The 22,799-nt window shown below is 36.4% G+C and overlaps 1 protein-coding gene across 4 annotated transcripts in view; it reads right to left on the reverse strand.

The window, feature by feature from the left end:
- Nucleotides 1–337: 337 nt before the first annotated feature.
- Nucleotides 338–22,799, reverse strand: part of mats (MOB kinase activator-like 1) — a 163,742-nt gene continuing 141,280 nt past the window's right edge. For 2 of the 4 annotated variants that reach the window (XM_067138281.2, XM_068225633.1), the window contains exon 5: nt 14,459–19,111. In XM_067138281.2, coding sequence (XP_066994382.1) covers nt 19,031–19,111 — 81 coding nt within the window. In that variant the 3' untranslated portion in view covers nt 14,459–19,030. Of the gene's footprint in view, nt 2,430–14,446; nt 19,112–22,799 lie in introns of those variants that run through there. The other 2 variants (XM_067138282.2, XM_067138283.2) reach the window with 2 other exon arrangements.

Consider the following 22,799-nt stretch of genomic DNA (forward strand, 5'->3'; position numbering starts at 1 on the left):
AAAAACCATGAGTGCTAAGATGCATAAAAATGAATTGAGGAAGGACACCTAGTGGTTTATTTTTGGATCATTATAACTTTTGGTGGCTATCCATGAGGTTGTTATCCTACATAAATTGCAGGAATATGCTGTGATGGTACTATATTTCAACTTCCAGGTTATCTATCAATTTTTCACCCAATTTATTACAGTAGCATCAATAGGCAGAAAGGTAAGCAGATTTGATAAATGAGGTGTCCATAGTACCTACAATAAAGCAACAACAACAACAATTAAAATGTGAATTTCACTAGAATTAATTCGTTTGACTGGGACTAGAATTCAATGAGACAACATATTAGGAAACTATTGCAAAAGAAACCTTTAATGACACTTTCCTCTTTATATCATACATTTCATTCAGACTAAAAGGAAGTGAGGCAAAACAAGAAGTATAAATAAATACAGTTACAGACATCTGTCTCCACAGGTCATGCTCTTCTTAAAGCACCAATAAAGTTAAACTCAACAGTTACTTAAAGGAACCAATAATTCATCAACATATTAAGCAAACTCTTCACAAAATATCATATTTAAAAACATATTGGTCACACACACATACACACACACAAATACACATCACTCTCTCTCTCTTTATAAACAAAAATAATTGTCAAAAGTGAAGAAAATAGACAAATGAATCTAACTATAAATATGATCCAATAATGAGATTTTCTTTCAATTTATTTTTCAGTCTATTTTCTGTACGATAAGGTAAGTTTATCAAACTGGCTAGAGATGCTTGGCTAAATTAGTAAACATACATCAGGATTTGAAAACTAAGTCTAGAACAATGCACAGGAAGAATTAACCTTTAAGAAAGCAGGCATTCGTACAGTATAAAATTGTCACAGAGTGATTAAAAAAAAGTCTCATATATAGATATGGAGAAAAAAAAAAGAATTGTAATGTTTGGTGAGTTATAAAAAGCACCTCACATATTAAAAAAAGAAAACTGGCTAACATTTGGAAGTTAAAATATTTCAGAAGAATTCTTTCCGTAAAAATATATACACAAAATAAAGAGTATTTCTTAATAAATAAAATAATGAAAGGTACTGGAAAACATTGTTCTTCCTCTGCTTTCAATTTCCATTCAAATACTAAAATAATATACAAAGCTTCGTCATACATGCTGAACAATTATGCTACATCGGCTAAACTAAAGCCATACTATAAGATGCTGCTGCAAATAGCAAAGGCCTTAACACTATAAAGCTACTACAAGTAGAACACATCAGACATTCAAAGTAAACATTATTATCCTCTCCACACTTACACACACCATATAAATAAAATATCTCCTTAATAATACCCTGCACTTGCTAAAAATATGCAGCCCAATGACAGAAGCATTTGAAATAAATTAAAATGTTTCTCCTTCTGGCAAAACATACTAAGGCAAGAAATGTATTATTTTTTCCAACTGAAAATCAATACTTCACAAGAACACCATTAGAGATCTATTATCTTCTGTTAAAATTACACACACAGGTAGTTGCGTACCACTTACACTTGACTAATGTTCTCAGGAGCCCTCAGAAATGATATTAATATATATATATATATATATTTTGCTAGTAGTTTAACGTCGCACTAACGCACCAAAGGTTTTCGGCGATACACGGATGGGGAAAGGGTAGGATTGGGTAGGTAGAGGATGTGGCCTTAATTAAAGTACAGCCCCACCATCTGCCTAGTGTAAAAATGGGAATCCAAGGAAAAGCACCTCCAGGGCTGCTGACAGTGGGATTCAAACCCACCATCTCCCAAACGCAAGCTCACAAAAATTTTATAACTGTATCAAACATATACATTAGCAGAATTTGGTAAATACTACTAAGCTGGGAGGGGAGAAAAAAGAGCAAATTACTGAAGCAAGAAAGAAAGACACATTACAGTCAAGAAAACAAAAGGTGCGTATAGTGAGACTTTACATAATTATACTCTTGTCATACCAAATTGCTCTTTCTTGCTATATACAGTATTTCTTTCCTGTCCTAACATCAACATAATTATTATGCATTAGGATGAAATATACATCATACATTTCTTACATTTTGATCTCTATAACTACATAACGAGTGGCCAACAGTGAGTGGAAAAATGGTTAAGTATTAAGAACTACATATTGACCTCATAGCCAATAATTACTTCAAGCATGACCAGAACAAATAAGGAATCCTAGGAATAACACAGTAATAACACTAGAGCCACACATTGCAGCCTGACAATATCTGTAAGGAAATACTACAAACTACAGCTAATATTTTCTACCAGAACTTATAGTTGCAACACAAAGAAATATTTATGCTGGGGATACTCTACAGCAGATCTGTACAATCCGTGTTCGTTGAGTCACAGCTTTCTGCAGAAGTGGATGAGCCTGACTGCGAAAGAGAAGTAAGAGAAGGCATGTTTCTTTCTTTTTTTTTTTTTTTTTTTTGCTAGGGGCTTTATGTCGCACCGACACAGATAGGTCTTATGGCGACGATGGGATAGGAAAGGCCTAGGAGTTGGAAGGAAGCGGCCGTGGCCTTAATTAAGGTACAGCCCCAGCATTAAGGCATGTTTCACCATATGTCATTGAAGGGGTAACATAGACCAGTGTGACAGTCAGCTCTCAATTGATGTTTCATGTGTGGTTATCTATAGTAGAGGAGTGTAAGAGAAGGAAGAATGACCACCACTCTCTTGATATGTTGTGGAAGAAGAAATATTTTTATTTGTAGCTGCTGGTGACAATGTTGAATGTTTAAACAGTCACCGAATATTAATGCACCACTACAATTCCACACATAAGGATGTGTATATAATGATATAACTCGCAAAGATTGTGGTCAGAAGGTAGATGTGTTGAAATCATTTTGGACTCTGAATAAAATAAAACTAGTGTTTTTTATCTTGCTTTTGTAGGCATATTTGTAACAAATATAAAGCCATTTGAAATTCAATGAAAGAATGTTACTTGTTTCTTTTTTCATTAATAACAGGAATGTGCCCAATCCAGAGTGTTGAATGGAGTGAGGCTCTGTGTGACCTACAAACTTGTGGATAAGATTCCAACTTCTGGAAACTTATTCAAAGAAAGGGCTTTCATAAAGGAATGAATAATTGTTTGATGCCATACTTCCCTCACACACTATAGTTGCCTACTGCATTAGCACAGGATGTTCGACAGCAACTCATCGAACATGAAACACATTTTGTGGTTTATTCTTTGGCACTCAATGAATCAACAGATTTGTTCGATACAGCCCAGCTTACAATTTATCACCAATGCAAAATGTTTTATGTAGGACAGACTGGATGAAACTTTACAGTAAGATATCTTGAGCACATTAATGCTTAAAGGAACAAAAAGTTTTCATCTATGGGTCAACACGAGTGCAACCGGTCATCAATACAACTGAACAAGATCTCACCTTTTTTATGCAAAACAAACAGGGATGCCTTCTAAACAAGCTAGGAATATATATATATTTAGAATAAGTCAATAATCAGGACAATAACCTCATTGACAAAATAGAAAATAAGAACCTCTTATATGATGGAATACTTGGGCATTTAGAAGCATTAGGCATAAAAAATAATAAAGATTGTAAAAGGAAGAAGCTTTAATTAGACTCACACACTGCTCAATACTTGACACTTGAGATTTCACTCTTAGCTGTCTATATTAATAATACTTTTCACAAAACTGCACCCCAAAATTGATGATCCTTGGACTGAGGGATAATGACTGACATTACACTTATTTTGTCGCGGGTTACTCCGGATATTTACATAGACACAAAATGATGGAACTAGGTGAATGACGGGACCATGAAACTATGTATTAAAAGTTACAAGTGAGCCTAACTCTGATCACAGAGATTAACTAAAATCGTCAAAAATAGACGGAGATCTTATACAACATCAATATAGTGCGTAGTGATACAAAATTGCATAACAACAGAATAGGTAAGAAGTGCTGTGTATTTGAAATTACTCACAGGCTAAAGAGAGGTTAAGTAGAACAGCGGTAGTAAGAAACAGACTGTGCACTTGATTGTGCAAGGAGATCTCAAGATGCCGCTCACCACAGAGATTACTACCATAGAGGACAAATGTAACATTTGCTCCAAAACAGTAACTAGTAAGGACAAAGCAATTGAATGTGAGATTTGCCATCAGTGGCAGCACTTTCATTGTTCAGAACTAACTAAAGGAGAATATGACATCGCAAAACGGAAGAATTGCAAACTAACATGGCTATGCATAGAATGCAAATCAAAGATCAACATTTTTGACATCAAAAGGAGTGTGTTGAATAAGATATCAGAACATCTGCAAAAGTTGCTAAATGATTAAAGATTAACATCACAAATGAAATAGGGAAGGAAATTCACAATGCGATCGGAAAAGAATTTGAAACATTTAGTAGATATTCAGTTACAAATTATAAAGAATCAGCCCTGAATGTGCCCAAAAAGGTTGACTCGGTAGATATTGATATGCTACCTGACACAAACTCAAGAGAGATGACGTCATGTAAAGACCTGAAGAAATGAAGCGACATAAAGCAATGCGCACGGCCGATCGTAACCTTAAGCCAAAGAGGGTCTTGGAATTAACAAATGTTTCTACCCAAAGGATTCAGGGAAATGTAGGTGGTAGAGAAGAACTTCCTCATTGCAGTACAGATATTACACCATTAATAAGATCTGAACAACAGTCTTCTGATAACGCAGAATGGGTCGAAGTCGTCAAAAATAGACGGAGATCTTATACAACATCAATAAAAACTCCAACCTTCATTGGAACAAAGCGGAACGATTTGGAGAAAGATAAAAAGAACATGGAATTTCGTGCGGCTCCCTGAAGAGCATGGCTCTACATAGGCCGATTGGATCAAAACACTTCAGTAGAGATGATGAAGAATCGCTTGAAGAACTTGAAAGTAGAGGAGGTAATAGAATGTGAACAACTCCAAACAAAAGGAACATTTAAATCATACAAAGTGGTTATCCCTCTCAACGATCTTGGAAAGGTCATCGATCCGGAACTCTGGCCAGAATATGCCGTTGTGAGGAGATATCGTCTTTTTCGACAACAGGAAAGAGAAGAAAAATATAACACTCAATTTCCTCCTTTGGAATGTGGAAGGGCTTAAAAACACTTTGACTTTAGCTACGGGAAATCTCATCGACAATCAAGACATTATTATCATGACTGAAACATTCGCGACCACCGAAATCAACATATCCGGATTCTACTCAGAGCAAGTACTCGCCATACAAGGGCAACGAGGCAGACCCATGAGTGGTATTGCCTGCTTCTTTAAACCCGTTGTTGGAAAGTTGTCATGCACTTATAGAGATAAGAATATTATCATAATGGAATCTAACACATTATCGGTAATAGGATCATATGTCGATCCTTCCTCAGCAATGGAAGATGTATTATATATTCTTATGACTGCTCTATCGAAGGTGAATCAAGAAAATAATACAATCATTGCTGGAGACTTAAACTGCAGGATAGACAACAATGAATATCGAGGTCAAGAATTGCTTCAAACGTTGGAGGAAGAAGGATACACTCTTGTCAACAGCAAATCTGACAAGACGTACTTTGCCCACAATGGAAGCAGTACAATTGATGTTTTATTCTTCAAAGGTGCTGGACTTCCCAATCGTTACGAAGCCTATTGCTCGAAAACTTAATGAGAGTGTCCTGAAAAGCACTGATAAAATCATTGACTTAAACCACAAAATAATGAAAAATGAATTGGATGCTGCAGCTTCTGTTTTAGAAGACACCTTCAAATCTGCCTTCATCACAATAACTCCACGAAAATCCAAAAAGTGGTTCAATCAGACCTGCTATCTGGAAAGAAAGCAAGTCCTGAAGGCTCTTCATGTGGCAAAAACAACACTGAATATAGAAGACCTAATTAAATACAGTCAGCTCAGAAGTAAATATAAAGAACTACTGAAGACTTCTAGAAACAAGTATATTGAACTTGAGGCATTGAAGATGGCTGACGAAGCCAAGAAGGACCCATTCTTAGCATTAAAACCACGTAAAGTTCCAACAACAGGTAAAATAGATATGAAGACCTGGGAGAAGCACTTCTCACTCATCCTAAATCAACAAAGATCCTTAACAGCCTATTCAAGAAAGTACATTGAAGCAGACAGGGGAGGCATTACCCTATTCTCACAAAAAGAAGTGTCTGACACTATACTCAAACTAAAAGATAGAAAAGCACCGGGCCCTGACGACATTTTCAGTGAACACATTAAAGCTTCAGCAAATGTATTACTTCCATCCATAACGAATCTTATGAACCTCTGCTTGTTACTAGGAGACATCCCCAAAGCATGGAAAACTTCCACATTGAAGGTTTTATACAAACGAAAGGGTAACTTGCTTGATCCAAATTCCTATAGAGGGATTGCTCTGGAGAATAATTTGTTAAAGATACTCACCAAGTTAATAACCATTCGACTGACGGAAGAAATTGAAACCAAACTTCCTGAAGAGCAATTTGGATTTAGAAGAGGAAGAAGCACTCTGCACGCAATAAGAAATCTACTGGACGATATACATAACATCTTACGACTACCAAGGGGTAAATTTCACACAGTGTTCATAGATTTTTCCAAGGCCTTCGATAATCTTAAAAGAAACATTATATCGTCGAAGGTTGATTCTCTTGTTGAGGACAAGGCTCTCATTATTCTGATCCATAACATGTTGATAAATAATATGGTCATAATTTCAGACAATATAACTTCGAGGGAAATCGCGCAGACAAATGGCGTTCTACAGGGCGACCCTCTCAGTCCTTTATTGTTTAACGTAGCTATCTATGATGTGGTTCAAGCGATAAAAGAGGTGTCAAACGAAGTAACCATGTATTTATATACTGATGATATGGTTCTAGGATCACACAATATTAAAGAGCTACAAAAAGCACTGGATGCACTGGAGAAGTGGACAGACACAAATGAATTGCAAGTAAACATTGAAAAGACTGTCTACATGATTTTCAGGAAGGGTGGACGAACATCCTCAAGTGACAAAGTGACGTATAAAGCAGAAACACTAAACGACGTGAACAGTTTTAAATATCTGGACTTGATGATGCAGACAACAGTAAACTCCTTTAGACTTCATATTAGACTACGTGCTGCGGCAGCTATGAAAGCAATATTTGACATCAAGAAGTTAAATAGATTATCTCTTAAGACGGCCATGACTTTGTTTGACGCTAAAATAATCCCTATTTTAACATATGGACTGGAAATCATTTGGGGTAAGCTAACAAAGAATGACCTACACACTCTAGAAAAAGTCAAAGCCCGATTCTTAAAGACAACTCTCTGTGTGTCCAGATTTACTAGATCAAGACTGGTTTATGAACTCGCAAAGGAGCCTTTTCTAATTGAAGATTTGAGATTCAAGCTTGCTCTACCTTATACAGTCCAATGGAAGAAACTCTTGGATGAAAGAATGGCCAAAAGGAATGATATTTGTCCTGAATTCTATTCGACTGAAGCAATGACGAATAGAACATGGACCAATACAAACCAGGATCTACGACATTTTATCAATTCTATGGCAATTCATGGATACCACTATAAACTCTGCAAAACTAGGATCTTTCATGAACTGGACGATAGTTGTGTGTGTGCACTGTGTAATCTGACTTGTACTCGTTACCATGTTGTGGAATGCTCTAACAAGGGAACATTAGTAATGGGTAAGTCGTCGATTACGATGGAACTTGGAAAACACATGGAGGTACACGTAAAAATGATGTCAGCATCAATTTTGGGTGCTAACATTTATTACGGCGTTAACTACGGGGCCTAAAAGTTGTGACATTTCAAATTCCGCGCGATCAGCGATGAATACCTGCTGGCCAATGCTAAGCTGGCACACTGCGTACCTGAAGACACGCCTCTGCACCTCCTCCCCTTCACGCTCCAATTGGTTCGCCACTGCACGTTTCCCTTCTCCCCGCGCTTGCCGGCTGCAGTGCTGAACTAATTGGAGTGTGAGGGGAGGAGGGGCAGAGGTGTGTCGCCAAGTACGCAGTGCGCGAGCTTAGCATTGGCCAGCAGGTATTCATCGCTGTTCACGCGGAATTTGAAATGTCGCAACTTTTAGGCCCCGTAGTTAACGCTCTAATGAATGTTGGCACCCAAAATTGATGCCGGCATCATTTTTACGTGTACCTCAATGTGTTTGCCAAGTTTCATTGCGATCGGCGACTAACCCATTGCCGATGTTTCCATGTAAGAGAAATAGGCCTATAGTCGACTTATGTTTAAATGACATGTAATTGCTTTATATACACAAACTGTGTGCTCTATTAAATTATTAAAAGGAAGAAGCTACTCAAGCCTCTTTCTTCCCAAGCATCAATTTCACTGATCCCTTATTCTACAGCCCTTGAAACTGTGGCTGCAAGTGATACGCCTTCTCCCCATCCTCCACTCTTACCTCACCTATCCAAGAAACAAGCTCCAGAATGCACACTCCGTTACATCACCAGATGGAAAGCCACACTCGCTGCAACAAGACCTCTCCAAGGACAACAGTAGAGTGACCACATTCATAACACGATGAGAGACAATTTCTTAAAATACAAGGTTCCCTTGAGCAAGTTCTAACAGACATTCTAACAGATCCCTCTTTTTATTTCGTAACACATTTTGAAACTATATTTTACAACCTTTAAATTGAAAGTACTTAGCTTCAGAGAGGTCATTAAACAACAAATACCCAATAGGTCAAATTATCAGTTTACAACAAATCTTGTTCCAACATAGAAGACCAGCTGAGGAACATTTCTAAAGCCAAGACACAACGTCAACACAAAAAGTTTTACATTTTTTTTTAAAGAGAGGGCAATTAAGTGACAAAGAAACAAATAGTTTTAAGAGAAACAAAGAGTTAAATTGTAACAACTTTAACACCTAATGAAGTAATTAGGAAAGTTTCAAACTAAATTCAAAGGTAAGTATAACTGATCTCACTTTCCCCACCCCAATGCCCCGATTTACCTCTCCCCCACCCTTCTCCTCCCCTTTCCTTATTCGTTTTGTTTTAAGTATAATTACGGTACAACTTTAAGATGGATTTCAACAAAGATTATAATTTTTTGTAAAACAAATCACCTAAGCAATGAAATAAGTAGCTGATGATGTTGCTAAGGAATGAAACATGTACTACTAGATAGCTTATATATAGTATCAAAAAGGTGAAAAGTCTTCTTTATTATAGAATTCTTTTGAACAGCCCAGCTTGCCATATTTATTTGTGGAGGTGACAAAAACCTGAATGTTGCTGAGGAATTTTTGGATCTTGTAAAATTAAAGGCAATACTATGAGGGAGGATATTTTTCAGGCAGTGGAGGAATGTGAATGCCGTTGGGCTGCCCTGGGATCTTATGGTACCCATGACAACTCATGGGAATCCAGTGATGTGTGGCCAATGATTTGAATATGTTTCATTCGTACAAGGAAAAGTTCACAATTCAGGAGGCTGTGATCTCAGTGCTGTCCACTACTTCATTCATCAACAAGTTCTATGTTCAAAAATTGCAAATGTCAGTGATGGGGTAGAAAAAATGGCGAAACTTGTTAATTACCAATGAACACATGTACTCTTAGACAATTTCAAAAGTTCTTCAGAGATATTAATTTGGAATATAGAGATATTCTCCATCATTGTGTGTTCTGCTGGCTGACCCAAGGTAGGATGTTAGAAAGGTTTTCCAATCTTTATGAAACTATGCATCTTTATCTTGAAATGAAAGGAAAGCCTTCATCAGAACTGGTCATCTGAACACCTTAAATACTATTCTATAGGGCAGATATAAACTAGTAACTAATAAAAGTAAATTGTGGGCATTCATTCACAAACTCGCACATAACTCACTCATCAGTTATAGTAGGACTCGGATGTTTAAGACCTAAAAATAGCCCAAATAAGCAAGCAAATATGACCTCAAAAGTGACGAAATATGACCTCAAAATTGACGAAATATGACGTAAAAATTACAAAATATGACCCAAAATAATTAATCTAAATATGGTCATTTTAAAATAAGTTATAAATCGAAACGGTAAATCCTTTGATACATATTTGTTAATTAAATTCTTTATTCTTACTTTCATATTAATTTTCTGAATATACATGTTTAGCAGTTATTCACAGTCTATTGCCCTCGATTCACTTATCAAACATTTGTGAAAACATACCTATAAAGTAGGCCCTGCAAATTTCGCTACGATTATCACGTCACACAACATTTTAAAAGTCAAAATATGTTTGCTGCATCCTTCATTGGTGGTTTGAAATACAAGAAAACTAGAAATTAATCTATTTTTTAAAAAATATTTTGAAACATTTAAGCTCAGATTACGTTAATATTATTTAAATGTCTTAAAGTTTAAACTGAGCACCACGAAATGAATTAAGTAAATGTCTTTCGATAGACTATGGTAGGGCGGCAGGGCAAATAGTGCCAACTCACATAACTTTTTCATTCTTCTCCGCGGGTGGTATTGAAGTGTATAACAAGATTCATCTTCAAAGCTTCAGGCGCGGTTATCACTTAACACATTCTTGTAAGAAGCAAAACTCCTTTCCACGTCACAAGACGTTATTGGTGCATATTTAAATAATATTAAATCACTGCTATCGAGTATGCACTCATCTTGAAATGCACTGGTACCTTCTCCTCTAAGAACGTAATTTCTCTTGCACACACGGCGAAAACCGTCATTTCGATTGAGCACGTTTCGAAGTTTCCTTTTTACACTGACGCTAACTATTCCATGTGATTGTTGTGCTTAAAGTTACTTCTCATAATTTCAATACTTGCATGAATTTCGAAGCTAGCAACTTCTAAACGAGTAATTGCACTCGGTATAATTCCAAAGATCGACTTAATATATGCCAGACTTTCTGACAAACTGTTGGAAAACAATTCCTGCGCAATCTTGATAGAAGAGGCAGAGTATTCCAGTATTCAGATGTGACATGGAAAAGCGGTTTTGTGAATACTAGTTCTCATTAGGAAAGTTGACGATTTTGCACAGCTACAGCTGCCGCCAAACCGTCGAAATATGACGTTTCTACGAAAATAGCTCAAAATATGACCTTATGACAAAAAATAGCCAAAATATGCATTTATATGACAAATAAAAATCACTTAATTGTGACGATAAACACCTGATTTGCACCGAAATCCAATCGGGCAAGAAAAATGAGACAAAGAAAAAATATGACTTTTCCTAAACATCCGAGCCCTAGTTATGAGAATACTTAGCACATTTTCCAACGTTAGACGCTGTTCATGCTAGAGCATAATGTGATTTTGTTCAGGTGCTCAGTGACATCCAGACTGATTATAGTTTTCAAGGGATCGAGGTACTTGAAAACGAGGGGGGGGGGGACTAGGGGCTTTACGTCGCACCGACACAGATAGGTCTTATGGCGACGATGGGATAGGAAAGGCCTAGGAGTTGGAAGGAAGCGGCCGTGGCCTTAATTAAGGTACAGCCCCAGCATTTGCCTGGTGTGAAAATGGGAAACCACGGAAAACCATCTTCAGGGCTGCCGATAGTGGGATTCGAACCTACTATCTCCCGGATGCAAGCTTACAGCCGCACGCCTCTACGCGCACGGCCAACTCGCCCGGTACTTGAAAATGAGTCTGACCTTGTATTCCTTTCTCAATAGCAGTTGAAACTGTACCACATACTCTTCAACTTGAACTAACTGACCTTCAATGTGACAGAAGTATTAAGGACTGTTTCAGCAATGCCACTAGTCAGGTTGAGCATTACAAGACAATATCTCAGTAACAGTTTTCATGACTGAATAGGTTGACTGCAAAGATAATCACTGTATTTGGATCAACGTTCATGAGCGAGCAGCTATTCTCGATAATGAATGTAAATAAGAGCAAGTATCGAGCCTCTCTGTCTAATACTTTGTTATGATCAGTCCTTTGTCCAGCTCCATGGCTAAATGGTTAGCATGCTGGCCTTTGGTCACAGGGGTTCCGGGTTCGATTCCCGGCAGGGTTGAGAATTTTAGCCATCATTGGTTAATTTTGCTGGCACGGCGGCTGGGTGTATCTGTTGTCTTCAGCATAATTTCATCATCACGACGCGCAGGTCGCCTACAGGAGTCAAATCGAAAGACCTGCACCTGGCGAGCTGAACATGTTCTCGGACACTCCCGGCACTAAAAACCATATGCCATTTCATCAGTCCTTTATCTTTCAGCTGACAATGACATAAAACCACATTCTGACAGATTGATAAAACAAAATGTACTGAGGTCATAGTTTTGGAGAGCCCAGATCTTGTATAGGTCTGCTGTACAGTACACTTTAAGGTGTCCACAGAGTTCTAACGAGGTGAGAAACATTTCTCAGTCATCAAGTACACAGAGAATAAATGTTTTCTTTTATAGGAAAGCTAATTCCTAAAAGTGACCCTTAATGTATATTCATGTCCAGTCAAGATGGAATACAAGTAAAGATACCAAGATTACATTATGCATAATACATATATTTTTACTTTCATTGACCCGTCTCATTTTCATCCTTGGCTTTGACAATCTGGTAGTACCGAGGTATGAGTGATGCTAGTAATACCATTCCTTATACAGCCAGTCCCTGCTATGAACAGTGTGAAAATATCGCTCATAGTGTCGGTTGATGCATGCACTTCAGTGGGCTTGGCACACTTGATATGTAATAGCAACTTCTGGCTCGGTGAGGAAAGCAAAGGGAAACTACTTCACCCTCATTTCCCTATTTTGCCTCTTCATTGACACCTAGGCTATCTATGACAGCTGTTGGCAGAACTGTGGAGGATCAAACCAGCCTTTGGGCTGAATACCCAACATACATACATACATACATACATACATACATTTAAAAAAAAAACTAAGTTTTATAGAGGAACACTTTTTCACCTGAATAAACAATCAAAGACTGACAGACTTCAAAAAACTGAAAGGAGGATTGGAAGAACCTGCATCAGCAAAAAGTACCAGAGAGATGGACAGTGGCAGATAATACCTAACAAAGTTAGGTACAAAGAGCTAGAACCATTACAGATATTATGCGTAAGAGGAGACTGGGATTCTTTGGACAGATCATGAGGATGCAGGATTTGAGACTTCTGAAACAACCAGTACAACACAATCTCGTCTCAAAAAATACCACAACAGGAAGTAAATGGATCAGAGAAGTAAAAGAGGATCTGAAGGAAATAGGCCTTACAACACAAGACACTATAAATAAGATAAAACTGAATTCAAAACTCAAGAATACAAACCTCTACTTTACCCTTATGGGAAACAAACCCAAAACACACACATTTTCAGCCACAACTACTACTGATTAGCTTTTACTCCCAAGGAAACATATTTTAGTGCTTGCCAAGAAAAGAGAATAAGCTGCTGGTAAATTAAAAGTAAATTTGTATCCTAGATCTGAGGTAGTGCAGATCTATTCAGGCACAACCCCAATGGAGGTGAGCAGCATGCAGCTGTTTAACCACAAACCAGCCCTCCTGCCAATCTTAAATTTCCAACAGTACTGGGAATCAAAACTGAGAATAGCACTAACCGTTGCGCTGTGAAGATGGAAAGCTGCTGGTAATCAATATATGATCTTCAATGTTTATATAGGAGTTTCTGCACTATTTCCTGGATGGTAGCATAAATGATTGAAATTTTGGACAAAGAAAATAATAACAGCAATAATAAATAGTACAGCCTCAGCTACTGCATTCCAGACCTGCCTACCAATATTGACATTCCAATTGTTCTGCTGTCTAGCAAGGAAAGTGGAATTCTGTTGGACAATTACTATGGTTGACTTAATTTTGTTGGATGATGCTTGGGTGTGCCACCAGAGATCTTCAACATGACATTAGTCTACAAACAGCAAAATCAACAGTCCAATACTATGTCATTCAAATGTTATGGTCTTGTGAGTAAAAGACCATATAAATGAGTGTGATTCCAATATGATTCATGGAATTTTGTAACAGAATGGGGGCTTATGAATTTCAGATAAGTAGATAGTGCAGTCATAGGTGCAATCATATATGATATAGAAGGAGAGGTCAGACCGACGATTTATGAAAGTGAGCAGCTAAATTTTTAATAGTTACCAGCATGACAGTCTGAATGATTAACAATCTAGAAACATGATTGAATGGCCATGTTTTCACTTCAAGATGTTCAAGAGCAGAATTGAATACAGAAAACACTGATCATGAGCAAGTTTCTTTGTTAAACTTTGTAACATTGGATCTGATGAGGAAAAGGTCAGTCAATATATAAACAATTGAAATTTATTATAACTGTATTTATTATCATTATATTTTTAATCTGCCAAAGCCTTATGAGAGGTAAAAGACTAATTTTTGACAGGAACAGCCATTTCAATCACTCAGATCAACCTGCATTAGGCTACGGTGACATGTTTAAGTCCTCCCACGCAATAAGCGGAATCAGTCTAGAAAAATAACAACAGAGGCAGTGGAAATATCAAAATAATCCCAAAAATGTCAAAAGACCAATCATGTTTCACCTAGAGGTACTTGATTTACACACATCAAAATATTCTAATTGTACTTTTTGACATCTGCTCCTTACTCCATCCTTTTACAGTTTAGTTCTAATGGAAATGAACATACTATTTGGTCTCTTTGACATTGTTAATAATCAATTCAATGTGGATTAAAATGGGCACCACTCGAATCAAAAATAAATAAACTGATTGTTATAAAGTATAATGTCTAGTGTGAATACCAATTTTTATTCATGTAAATGATGTATTTATTAATATTCTCGCTATACATATATACCATATAGCAAAAGTGTTTTGAAAACCGTGTACATGCAGGACACCAAATTAGAGTAAGATTATCTTCCCTCGACGATTATACATTTAATAATTGTTTACAACATTAGGCCTAATTGTTACTTTAGGTTATTGAATCCTACATTAACTCAGTTTTATCCCATCTGTAAAACACAAAATGATAAATGGCAAATATGCTGATAATAGACTGTAACAATGTGTATTCAATATCAAAAGTTTTTTTTTTTTTAAACATCCAGGAAGTAATGAAGTATGTCTAGCTTCAGAAATACAAACGCTCATAGTTTAAAGTACTCTCAGAAAATTTAATAAACTGGTATTACTTGTCTGATAAGATATGAGCGTGTTGATGTTTGTTGACGAGTGTAGTGCAGGTGTGGCAGTGGCTTGCAAAAGTGAGGCAGTTATTATAATCTATTTAAATATACAACTTCATGCAGACTTACACTATAATACTCCATTCATGTGAAGCATCTAAACGTCCAGCATAAAAATCTTCATTGGTCGTGTCTGTCGAACTACTATCAAAGTCACTGCCGCACCCACAATGTTAGTTTTCTTATCACTTCCATTATTAATTTCCAAACCAACATCTGCCTCATCCTTCTGAATTCTTGCTCCCTTAATGCATCAATGCGCTAGTAGTCTCTCCTCTATATTTTCAAAGTGGATGCACAATTCATCCAGTCTTGTCTGGCCACTTCACTTTAATACCAAAGGGTCAGTTCTTCCAATGCTGAGATTGACAGATGGCTGACATTACTTGCAGCAATTTTTTGCTTCGTACATATCAGTTTGACAGGATCCAGACTGCAGTGATAAAAAATCAATTGTACAACAGAAAACCTATTTTCTTTTAAAATCCTATCCAGCTTATATACAGGATGAGATCGATTTTCTTTTACAAGTTCTACGAATTCTCTCTTGGTCATGTCATGTGACATTGTGATATTACTGTCTTTCAACCAGGACACTATATCGTCTTAGCAAGAAGTGAAGACTGAAACTCTATTGTGTTGTACTGTATGGTAAGATGCATTAGCAAGGATAACAATTCAATGAGGTGGAAGATTGGGAATAAGTCACTCCTGTAACTACTTATTATAGTTCATGCTATTCATTCCATGATAATCTAGAGATTGAGTCTTGATATATATCAGGACTGTCTCTTGAATTAATATAATTCCCCCTCCCGCACTATGTACCAAAACAGCTCTATGTCTCGCACCTGGGTTCACTATAGTAACTCCGTGTTGTCAGTACTTGTCTTGTCAGTATATAAAACAGGCTTCTTTGGCTCATTTCAGTTTTACCTCAATGCACAGAGATTTGCAGTACATCGTGCAACAATATCACTGCACTCAATATATCTAACATCTTTACACTTGGTAAATTTCTTTATTAGTCACCAAAATGGCTCTCTTTACCCTTAAAGTGGTATAATTTCTTTAACAACAGTGAGGAGTTCGTATTGAAATAGGAATTTCTTTCTGTACTTCATTAGTCCCAACACTTTTATCAAAATCTTCGAGTTCTGTCTTCTTCACATGTAGTCAACATTTTCCTGAGTTAAGACCTAATTTATCTCCAAATCCAACTTTTCACACTGCTTAGCAGTTTTACACACTGTATTCTTGCTTCTACTTACAGCTTTAGCATTCCTTTTCACAGCTTTCTGAAATGGAACGCTGACGCCTTTCTTCTCTACTTCCTTACAGAATTTTAGAACATTGTTAATCTTTCTACTCTGATAGAGAGAATGGATCACTCTGTGTTATTTCTTTGGAGGCATAACCATTCTATAAAGAGCTACAGTTCAGTTAACTGATACAGAAGTAATACAAAAAATAACTGATTTCCAACAGCAATTCACAATGACAAATTACTGTTACAACAATTCACTGTACTGTTTGCACTGCGGTAACAGACTACGTCATTCCATTTACAGCAAGTAGTCTGCTCTATGCCAATGGTAATCACTCATCAGATGCCTAATACAATGGTGTACTGGTTAATACTATTATCCAAAGCATACTTACGATGATAAATTGACACAATTTTCAAACTTTTAATTATTGCTGTGTTAACCCCAATCAACATATCTAAGCAAACAGTATACTTAAGCTACCCTGCAATGATGCTATACAATGGTCTCATGCCAATTTCATTAGCTAAAATAATTGGAACGACTGATGAGGCTTTCATGTACTTTGCATACTATTTGAACAACATCCATAATGCGTCATGACATCTTGTTGTCACATTTAAATTGTACACAATATTGCCAAGCCTACTGAAAACATAGTACAGCATGAAAACAATACTGATGATTATGATGGTGTAATAACTGTAACAAGATATTATTTTGCACACGTTATTTGTCTTTAGGCAACAAGTAATTTTTATAAAATATGAAATAATTTATGATCTCAAAATGTAACTGTATTATTTAACAAGTTTTCATCTCACAATACAATTAACGTATACAGAATTATTGGCGACAATCTATACTGATGAGTGATAACTTAGATTTTTATGTTTTGCCTTTTCAAAGAATAATTTAATAATTTTCACTTTCACAGGACAAATACAGAACAGAGAACTACTACTGATGCTAAATCATGTACACTGATTTTCATGTACGGTCTTTTAGAAAAATGGTACTTGTTGTCTTAACAAATTTCCACCTTCACAAAACAATTACAGTGAACTATGGTAGCAGTCAACAGAACTGTGACTTATCAGAATTCCTCACTAGCATTGTTATAGCATACTGCGATCTGAAATGTTACCTCTGGTTGCATCATATTGAGGAAAAGTGAATTCTGTATGAAAAAAAAAAAAAAAAAAGTTGGTGAATATTAGTTGAAGTTCAAAAATTTAGTTCCCTAAAACAAGCTAATGGTTCCAGTTGATTCTTCTCCATACTGACCTTTTCTTAGGGACCATCTAAGGTTTGTGAAAATGAAAATCCACAGCCTGTTTCCATCATTCAACTGGGTCAGGAATGGAATGAATGAAGGCCCCATCTAGCGGCAAGATAGGAATTGTGCCGGCTGCCGAGGCCTGTCGCACTCCTCTGGGGCAATGATTAATGACTGACAGATGAAATGAAATGATATTGGAGAGTGTTGCTGGAATTCAATATGACAGGGACAACCGGAGTACCCAGAGAAAAACCTGTCCAGCCTCTGCTTTGTCCAGCACAAATTATACATGGTGTGACCGGGATTTGAAACACGGAACCCCGGGGTGAGAGGCCGGCGTATTGCCGCCTGAGCCATGGAGGCTCTATCCTAAGGTTTGTATTCCAAGTAATTAAACCAAGACAGATGTAAGGGCACCAAATGTTTACATCTTATTAGATATCTATCAACAGAAGGGAGAAAATATTTCATCCATTTCTGATAAGGTAACTGAAGTGCCACAGGGTCAGTCAATTCCATTTGAAGTAACTAGAAATCTTCTACACCTCATAAAATCACATATATAGCTTATAATATGTTTCTGCATCATCTCCAATCCAAACAAGTCTCATCATGAAATACATATATAGTCATTTTTCAACATCTCTTATAGTCTGCTAAAACTGTACTATATAGATTCTGAGAAGTTTTGGAAAAACACACTGCTTTTTCAGAGCAATTTTCCAATAAAAGGAACTCCCTCAACAATATAGAGATTGCGTGGACCATTGATAAACATAAAATGAATGCAACTCCAATAAGGTTCAAGCAATCTGAGAATGAAATTCATCAACACAAGGCGAAAGTCATCAACGATAAAAATGAAACAGATCTTAAATTAAATTAAACCTAATTGGTGGTGGCTATCTTTTATCTTCTGCATGAGAACATATTTCTAACATAATACAGAGATTATTTACAGCTTGACTCTTACACTTGTAAAGGCATCATAACAGTTTCAGAGCCACTAATAACATTATCACGTTTTTGTTTCGCTTAATTAACAGATAATTCAACAGGAACGTTGTGCAACAATATGTGTAACACATTACAGACTCTGCACCACAATTATTAAATAATAAAGATATAAATCTGAGAACTGTTTCATCGGCACTCTTTAGCAGTTAATTTTTCAATCAATTCTTGAAGAGGTGCTAATTCTTTGCGATCAATCAGATTGAATTCCTGAAAAAGATTTTGAAGATTTTAATCAAAAGTACAATTTTATTGGGCAACTTAAAGATACACTGAAATAAAATCTAAAATGATAACTAATTTTAAAATAGGGAAAGCTCATTATTAACTAAATTAAGAACATAATGAAAACGAAACTAGCAAATATAAATAATTAAAGAAGCTAGGAAGGATGCTATGAACACATAAAAGGATAAAACAACACTTTGACTTTATGTCGCACAGCCACAGATAGGTCTGACGGCAACGATGGGATAGGAAAGGGCTAGGAGTGGGAAGGAAGCAGCCGTGGCCTAAGGTATAGAATATACCTGGTGTGAAAATGGGAAACCATGGAAAACCATCTACAGGGCTGCTGACAGTGGGGTTCGAACCCACTATTTTCCGAAGCAAACTTATAGCTGCATGATCCTAACTGCACGCCAACTCGCTTGGTAAGGATAAAGCAATGACAGACACGTATTGGAAAAGGGAGAAAAAGAATGAAAAGGCAGAGATAAACGTAAAGGGACTAGGACAAACTCCACAGGTCACAAACTGCCACTTCATAGATGAGCTCTCCCTTCATCAAGCCCATTTCTATCAGATTCTCTCCTCTACGTCCTTAACATGCTCATTTCTGCTTTTCAGCTTCAAGAGGTAACCACACACAATGTATGGCAACACTATTAATTTGATATCTTTCAGTTCACAGAATAGTCTGGAGAAAAATCCTTCTCACACAATTTCTCCAAGCTTACACTGGTACCTTTTTACACTAATTTTGTTTAGAATATATAAAGATTATGTGAAACTGTTAATAAAGTTTATATAAAACATAGTGCCCATAGAAATGTTCTCTCAAGTTTCCCTGACTTACCAGTACTAAGAAAAATTTCCCTTACTCACGAAAACTAAGTGCCAAGTTAATTCGCGACTCCACCATCCCCATAGTTGGCCTAATTCTCTCTACACTTCCTTTTTATTTCAATTATTTATAGAAAAACAATTACATTGATGGCACTGTACATATACACTAAACAAATATTTTAATGAGAACATATACCTTTACCTTACGATTTCCAAGGAACAAAGTACAACTAACTTATTAATAGAGTCATTCAAATATGAAAATAAAAATATTTTACCACAGTAATCTAATAATACTTTATATGGATTTAAAGCACTCTTGAGATCAAATGTTGTTTACAACAACAAGAAATTAACGTGTATTTGTAGCGTATGTAGGTAATGTGAATGAAAATATTTTCAAGTACCATAAGCATATCCATATGTCAAGAAGCAAATTATATAAAACACAATTTTAGTAAACATTGGAATTACATTTAAGGTATTAAAAGAAATGATTTTGGGGAACAAGGTAAGAACTGCCTTATTTTTTAATAGAGTTATTCAGTAAAAGGTATACTATCGCATGTATAACATAAGAATTAAACTTCAGTACCCTAATAGTAACTCATGAGGATTTAAAGCACTCTTGAGATCAAAAGCAAGTAATTTGTGTTTGTAATGTAGGTGAATATAATGAATTTCAATATTCAAAACAGTTTTCAAATTTGAAGACAAATCAGTCAGAAAGAATAGGAATGAATAAGAAAAGTTTGCACTTATCAAAAAGATTACTGTTTTTGTTTTGTTTTGTGTTTTCTAGAACTTTTTTTCTGCCTTTCTATTTCAGCATCCTGCTTTTTTCTTTCAATTTTCAACTTATTTTATTTTTCCTCCAAATCTTTCAATTGTAATTCAATTTACCTTTTCTACATTTTCTTCTTTTCCTCTTCTGATTGCTTTTCTTCTTTCTTTTCCAGGTATGACTGATACCTTCTTCTTGAAGCTCGGATCGAGGTCAGCATACTTATATTAATAGCGACATTTCTCGAACCACCAACGTGTTTCACGGTATCAAAAATTGTTCTCTGGGACACAAGTGATTCTTCTAGAAGATTTTTGACTAATAAATGTTTATTGACAGAAAAGCTTGTCTCAACAAATGCATTACCATGGGATAAAATGTAACAAAGTTTCATTACAGACCAGAGATCTTCACATTTCTCACCTTCTCCTAAAAGATTGTAGTAAAATTCATTCAATCCCAAGTCACCCATTCTTTTAGAAATGAAGTCATTAATTTGATTGTTGATTCCTGCATTATTCTGAGCTTCCTCGGTTAGCAGACAGAACTGTCATTTGGCATTTTCAGCACTTTTATCACATATTCTTGGATGGCTGTGCAAGTTTTCAAGAATGACATCAATCATTTTCATAGCCAAGCTGGATTTGAGCAATGTCATTTTAAGGTCTAGGGCAGTGAGACTCCTTGCTCTATAACCGAGCTCGATAGCTGCAGTCACTTAAGTGCGGCCAGTATCCAGTATTCGGGAGATAGTGGGTTCGAATCCCACTGTCGGCAGCCCTGAAAATGGTTTTCCATGGTTTCCCATTTTCACACCAGGCAAATGCCAGGGCTGTACTTTCATTAACGCCACGGCCACTTCCTTTCCACTCCTAGCCCTTTCCTGTTGCATCGTTGCTGTAAGACCTGTCTGAGTCGGAGCGACATAAAGCAACTTTAAAAAAAAACCTCCTTGCTATATGTGATTTTAGAGGACTTTTCTCTCTGAGTTTTTCTAACATGGTGATCAAGAGATTTTTGAACTCATTCATAAAAGTAAATTTTTCCTTTTCATAACATTTAACTTGTTTGAGTAAGCTCTTGGCAGCATAACCAATATCCACTTTTTCTACTGAAAGCAGATTGGCACTATCTTGTAAGTCTAAAGTTATTAACTTTTGGGAAGTACTTGCTTCAGCTATCTTTTCAAACGTAACAAATCTCATCATTATGTTTTTCATAAGTTCTTCAAGCAACATAAAAAGGTGAAGCACCATAGGTTTCTGACTTTGAAATCTTCTGATGAAAGGTTCAACATCCGACAAAATACTTCTAAAAGCACTTAATTTTGCCTTAAGTAGTGGATACTTCACAGCTTCCCTAAGGTATTGAGGTCTTTTTTTCAGTGAACTCTTTCACAAATTTGTCAATGTGATCATATATTTCAACCCATCCTGCTACAGTGACTGGTACAACCATCACCGTGTACTCAAATCGGAAATATGACTGTATGACCATTGATTTCTTTTGATCGTGATGTTCTACTTTAGTATTACGTTCCTAGATAGTGCTAGCATGTTTACAAGCCAATGTTATTATTCAAAGGTCATTTTGTCAATGTATATTTTTCTTCTAAAGTTGGTCACATATGTTATTATTCAAAGGTCATTTTGTCAATGTATATTTTTCTTCTAAAGTTGGTCACCCCACATGTTATACAAGTGCATTTGTTGTCTGATCCTTCATTTTCACTGCTTTTATAACCTCATCCATTATAGCAGTGAAGAGAAGTGGTGATAGACAACTTCCTTGTTCGACTCCGCTCTTGGTTTCAAAATAGTTTGACTTGCCTCCTTGAATATGCACACAGCTCTTTGTCCCTCAATATAGTTGTTTTACTCGGGCTATGATCTCATCTGGCACTTCTTTTCGCCTCAGACATTCCCGTATGTGCTTATGTGGTACATGATCGTATGCCTTCCCAATATCCAAGAATACAACTATAACCGTTCAATTTTTATCCCAGAATTTTTCAAAGAGCATTCTTGTTGAAAAAATGAGGTCTAG

This window comes from Anabrus simplex, chromosome 1 (genome assembly GCF_040414725.1).
Source record: "Anabrus simplex isolate iqAnaSimp1 chromosome 1, ASM4041472v1, whole genome shotgun sequence".
NCBI classification, from domain to species: Eukaryota; Metazoa; Arthropoda; class Insecta; order Orthoptera; family Tettigoniidae; genus Anabrus; species Anabrus simplex.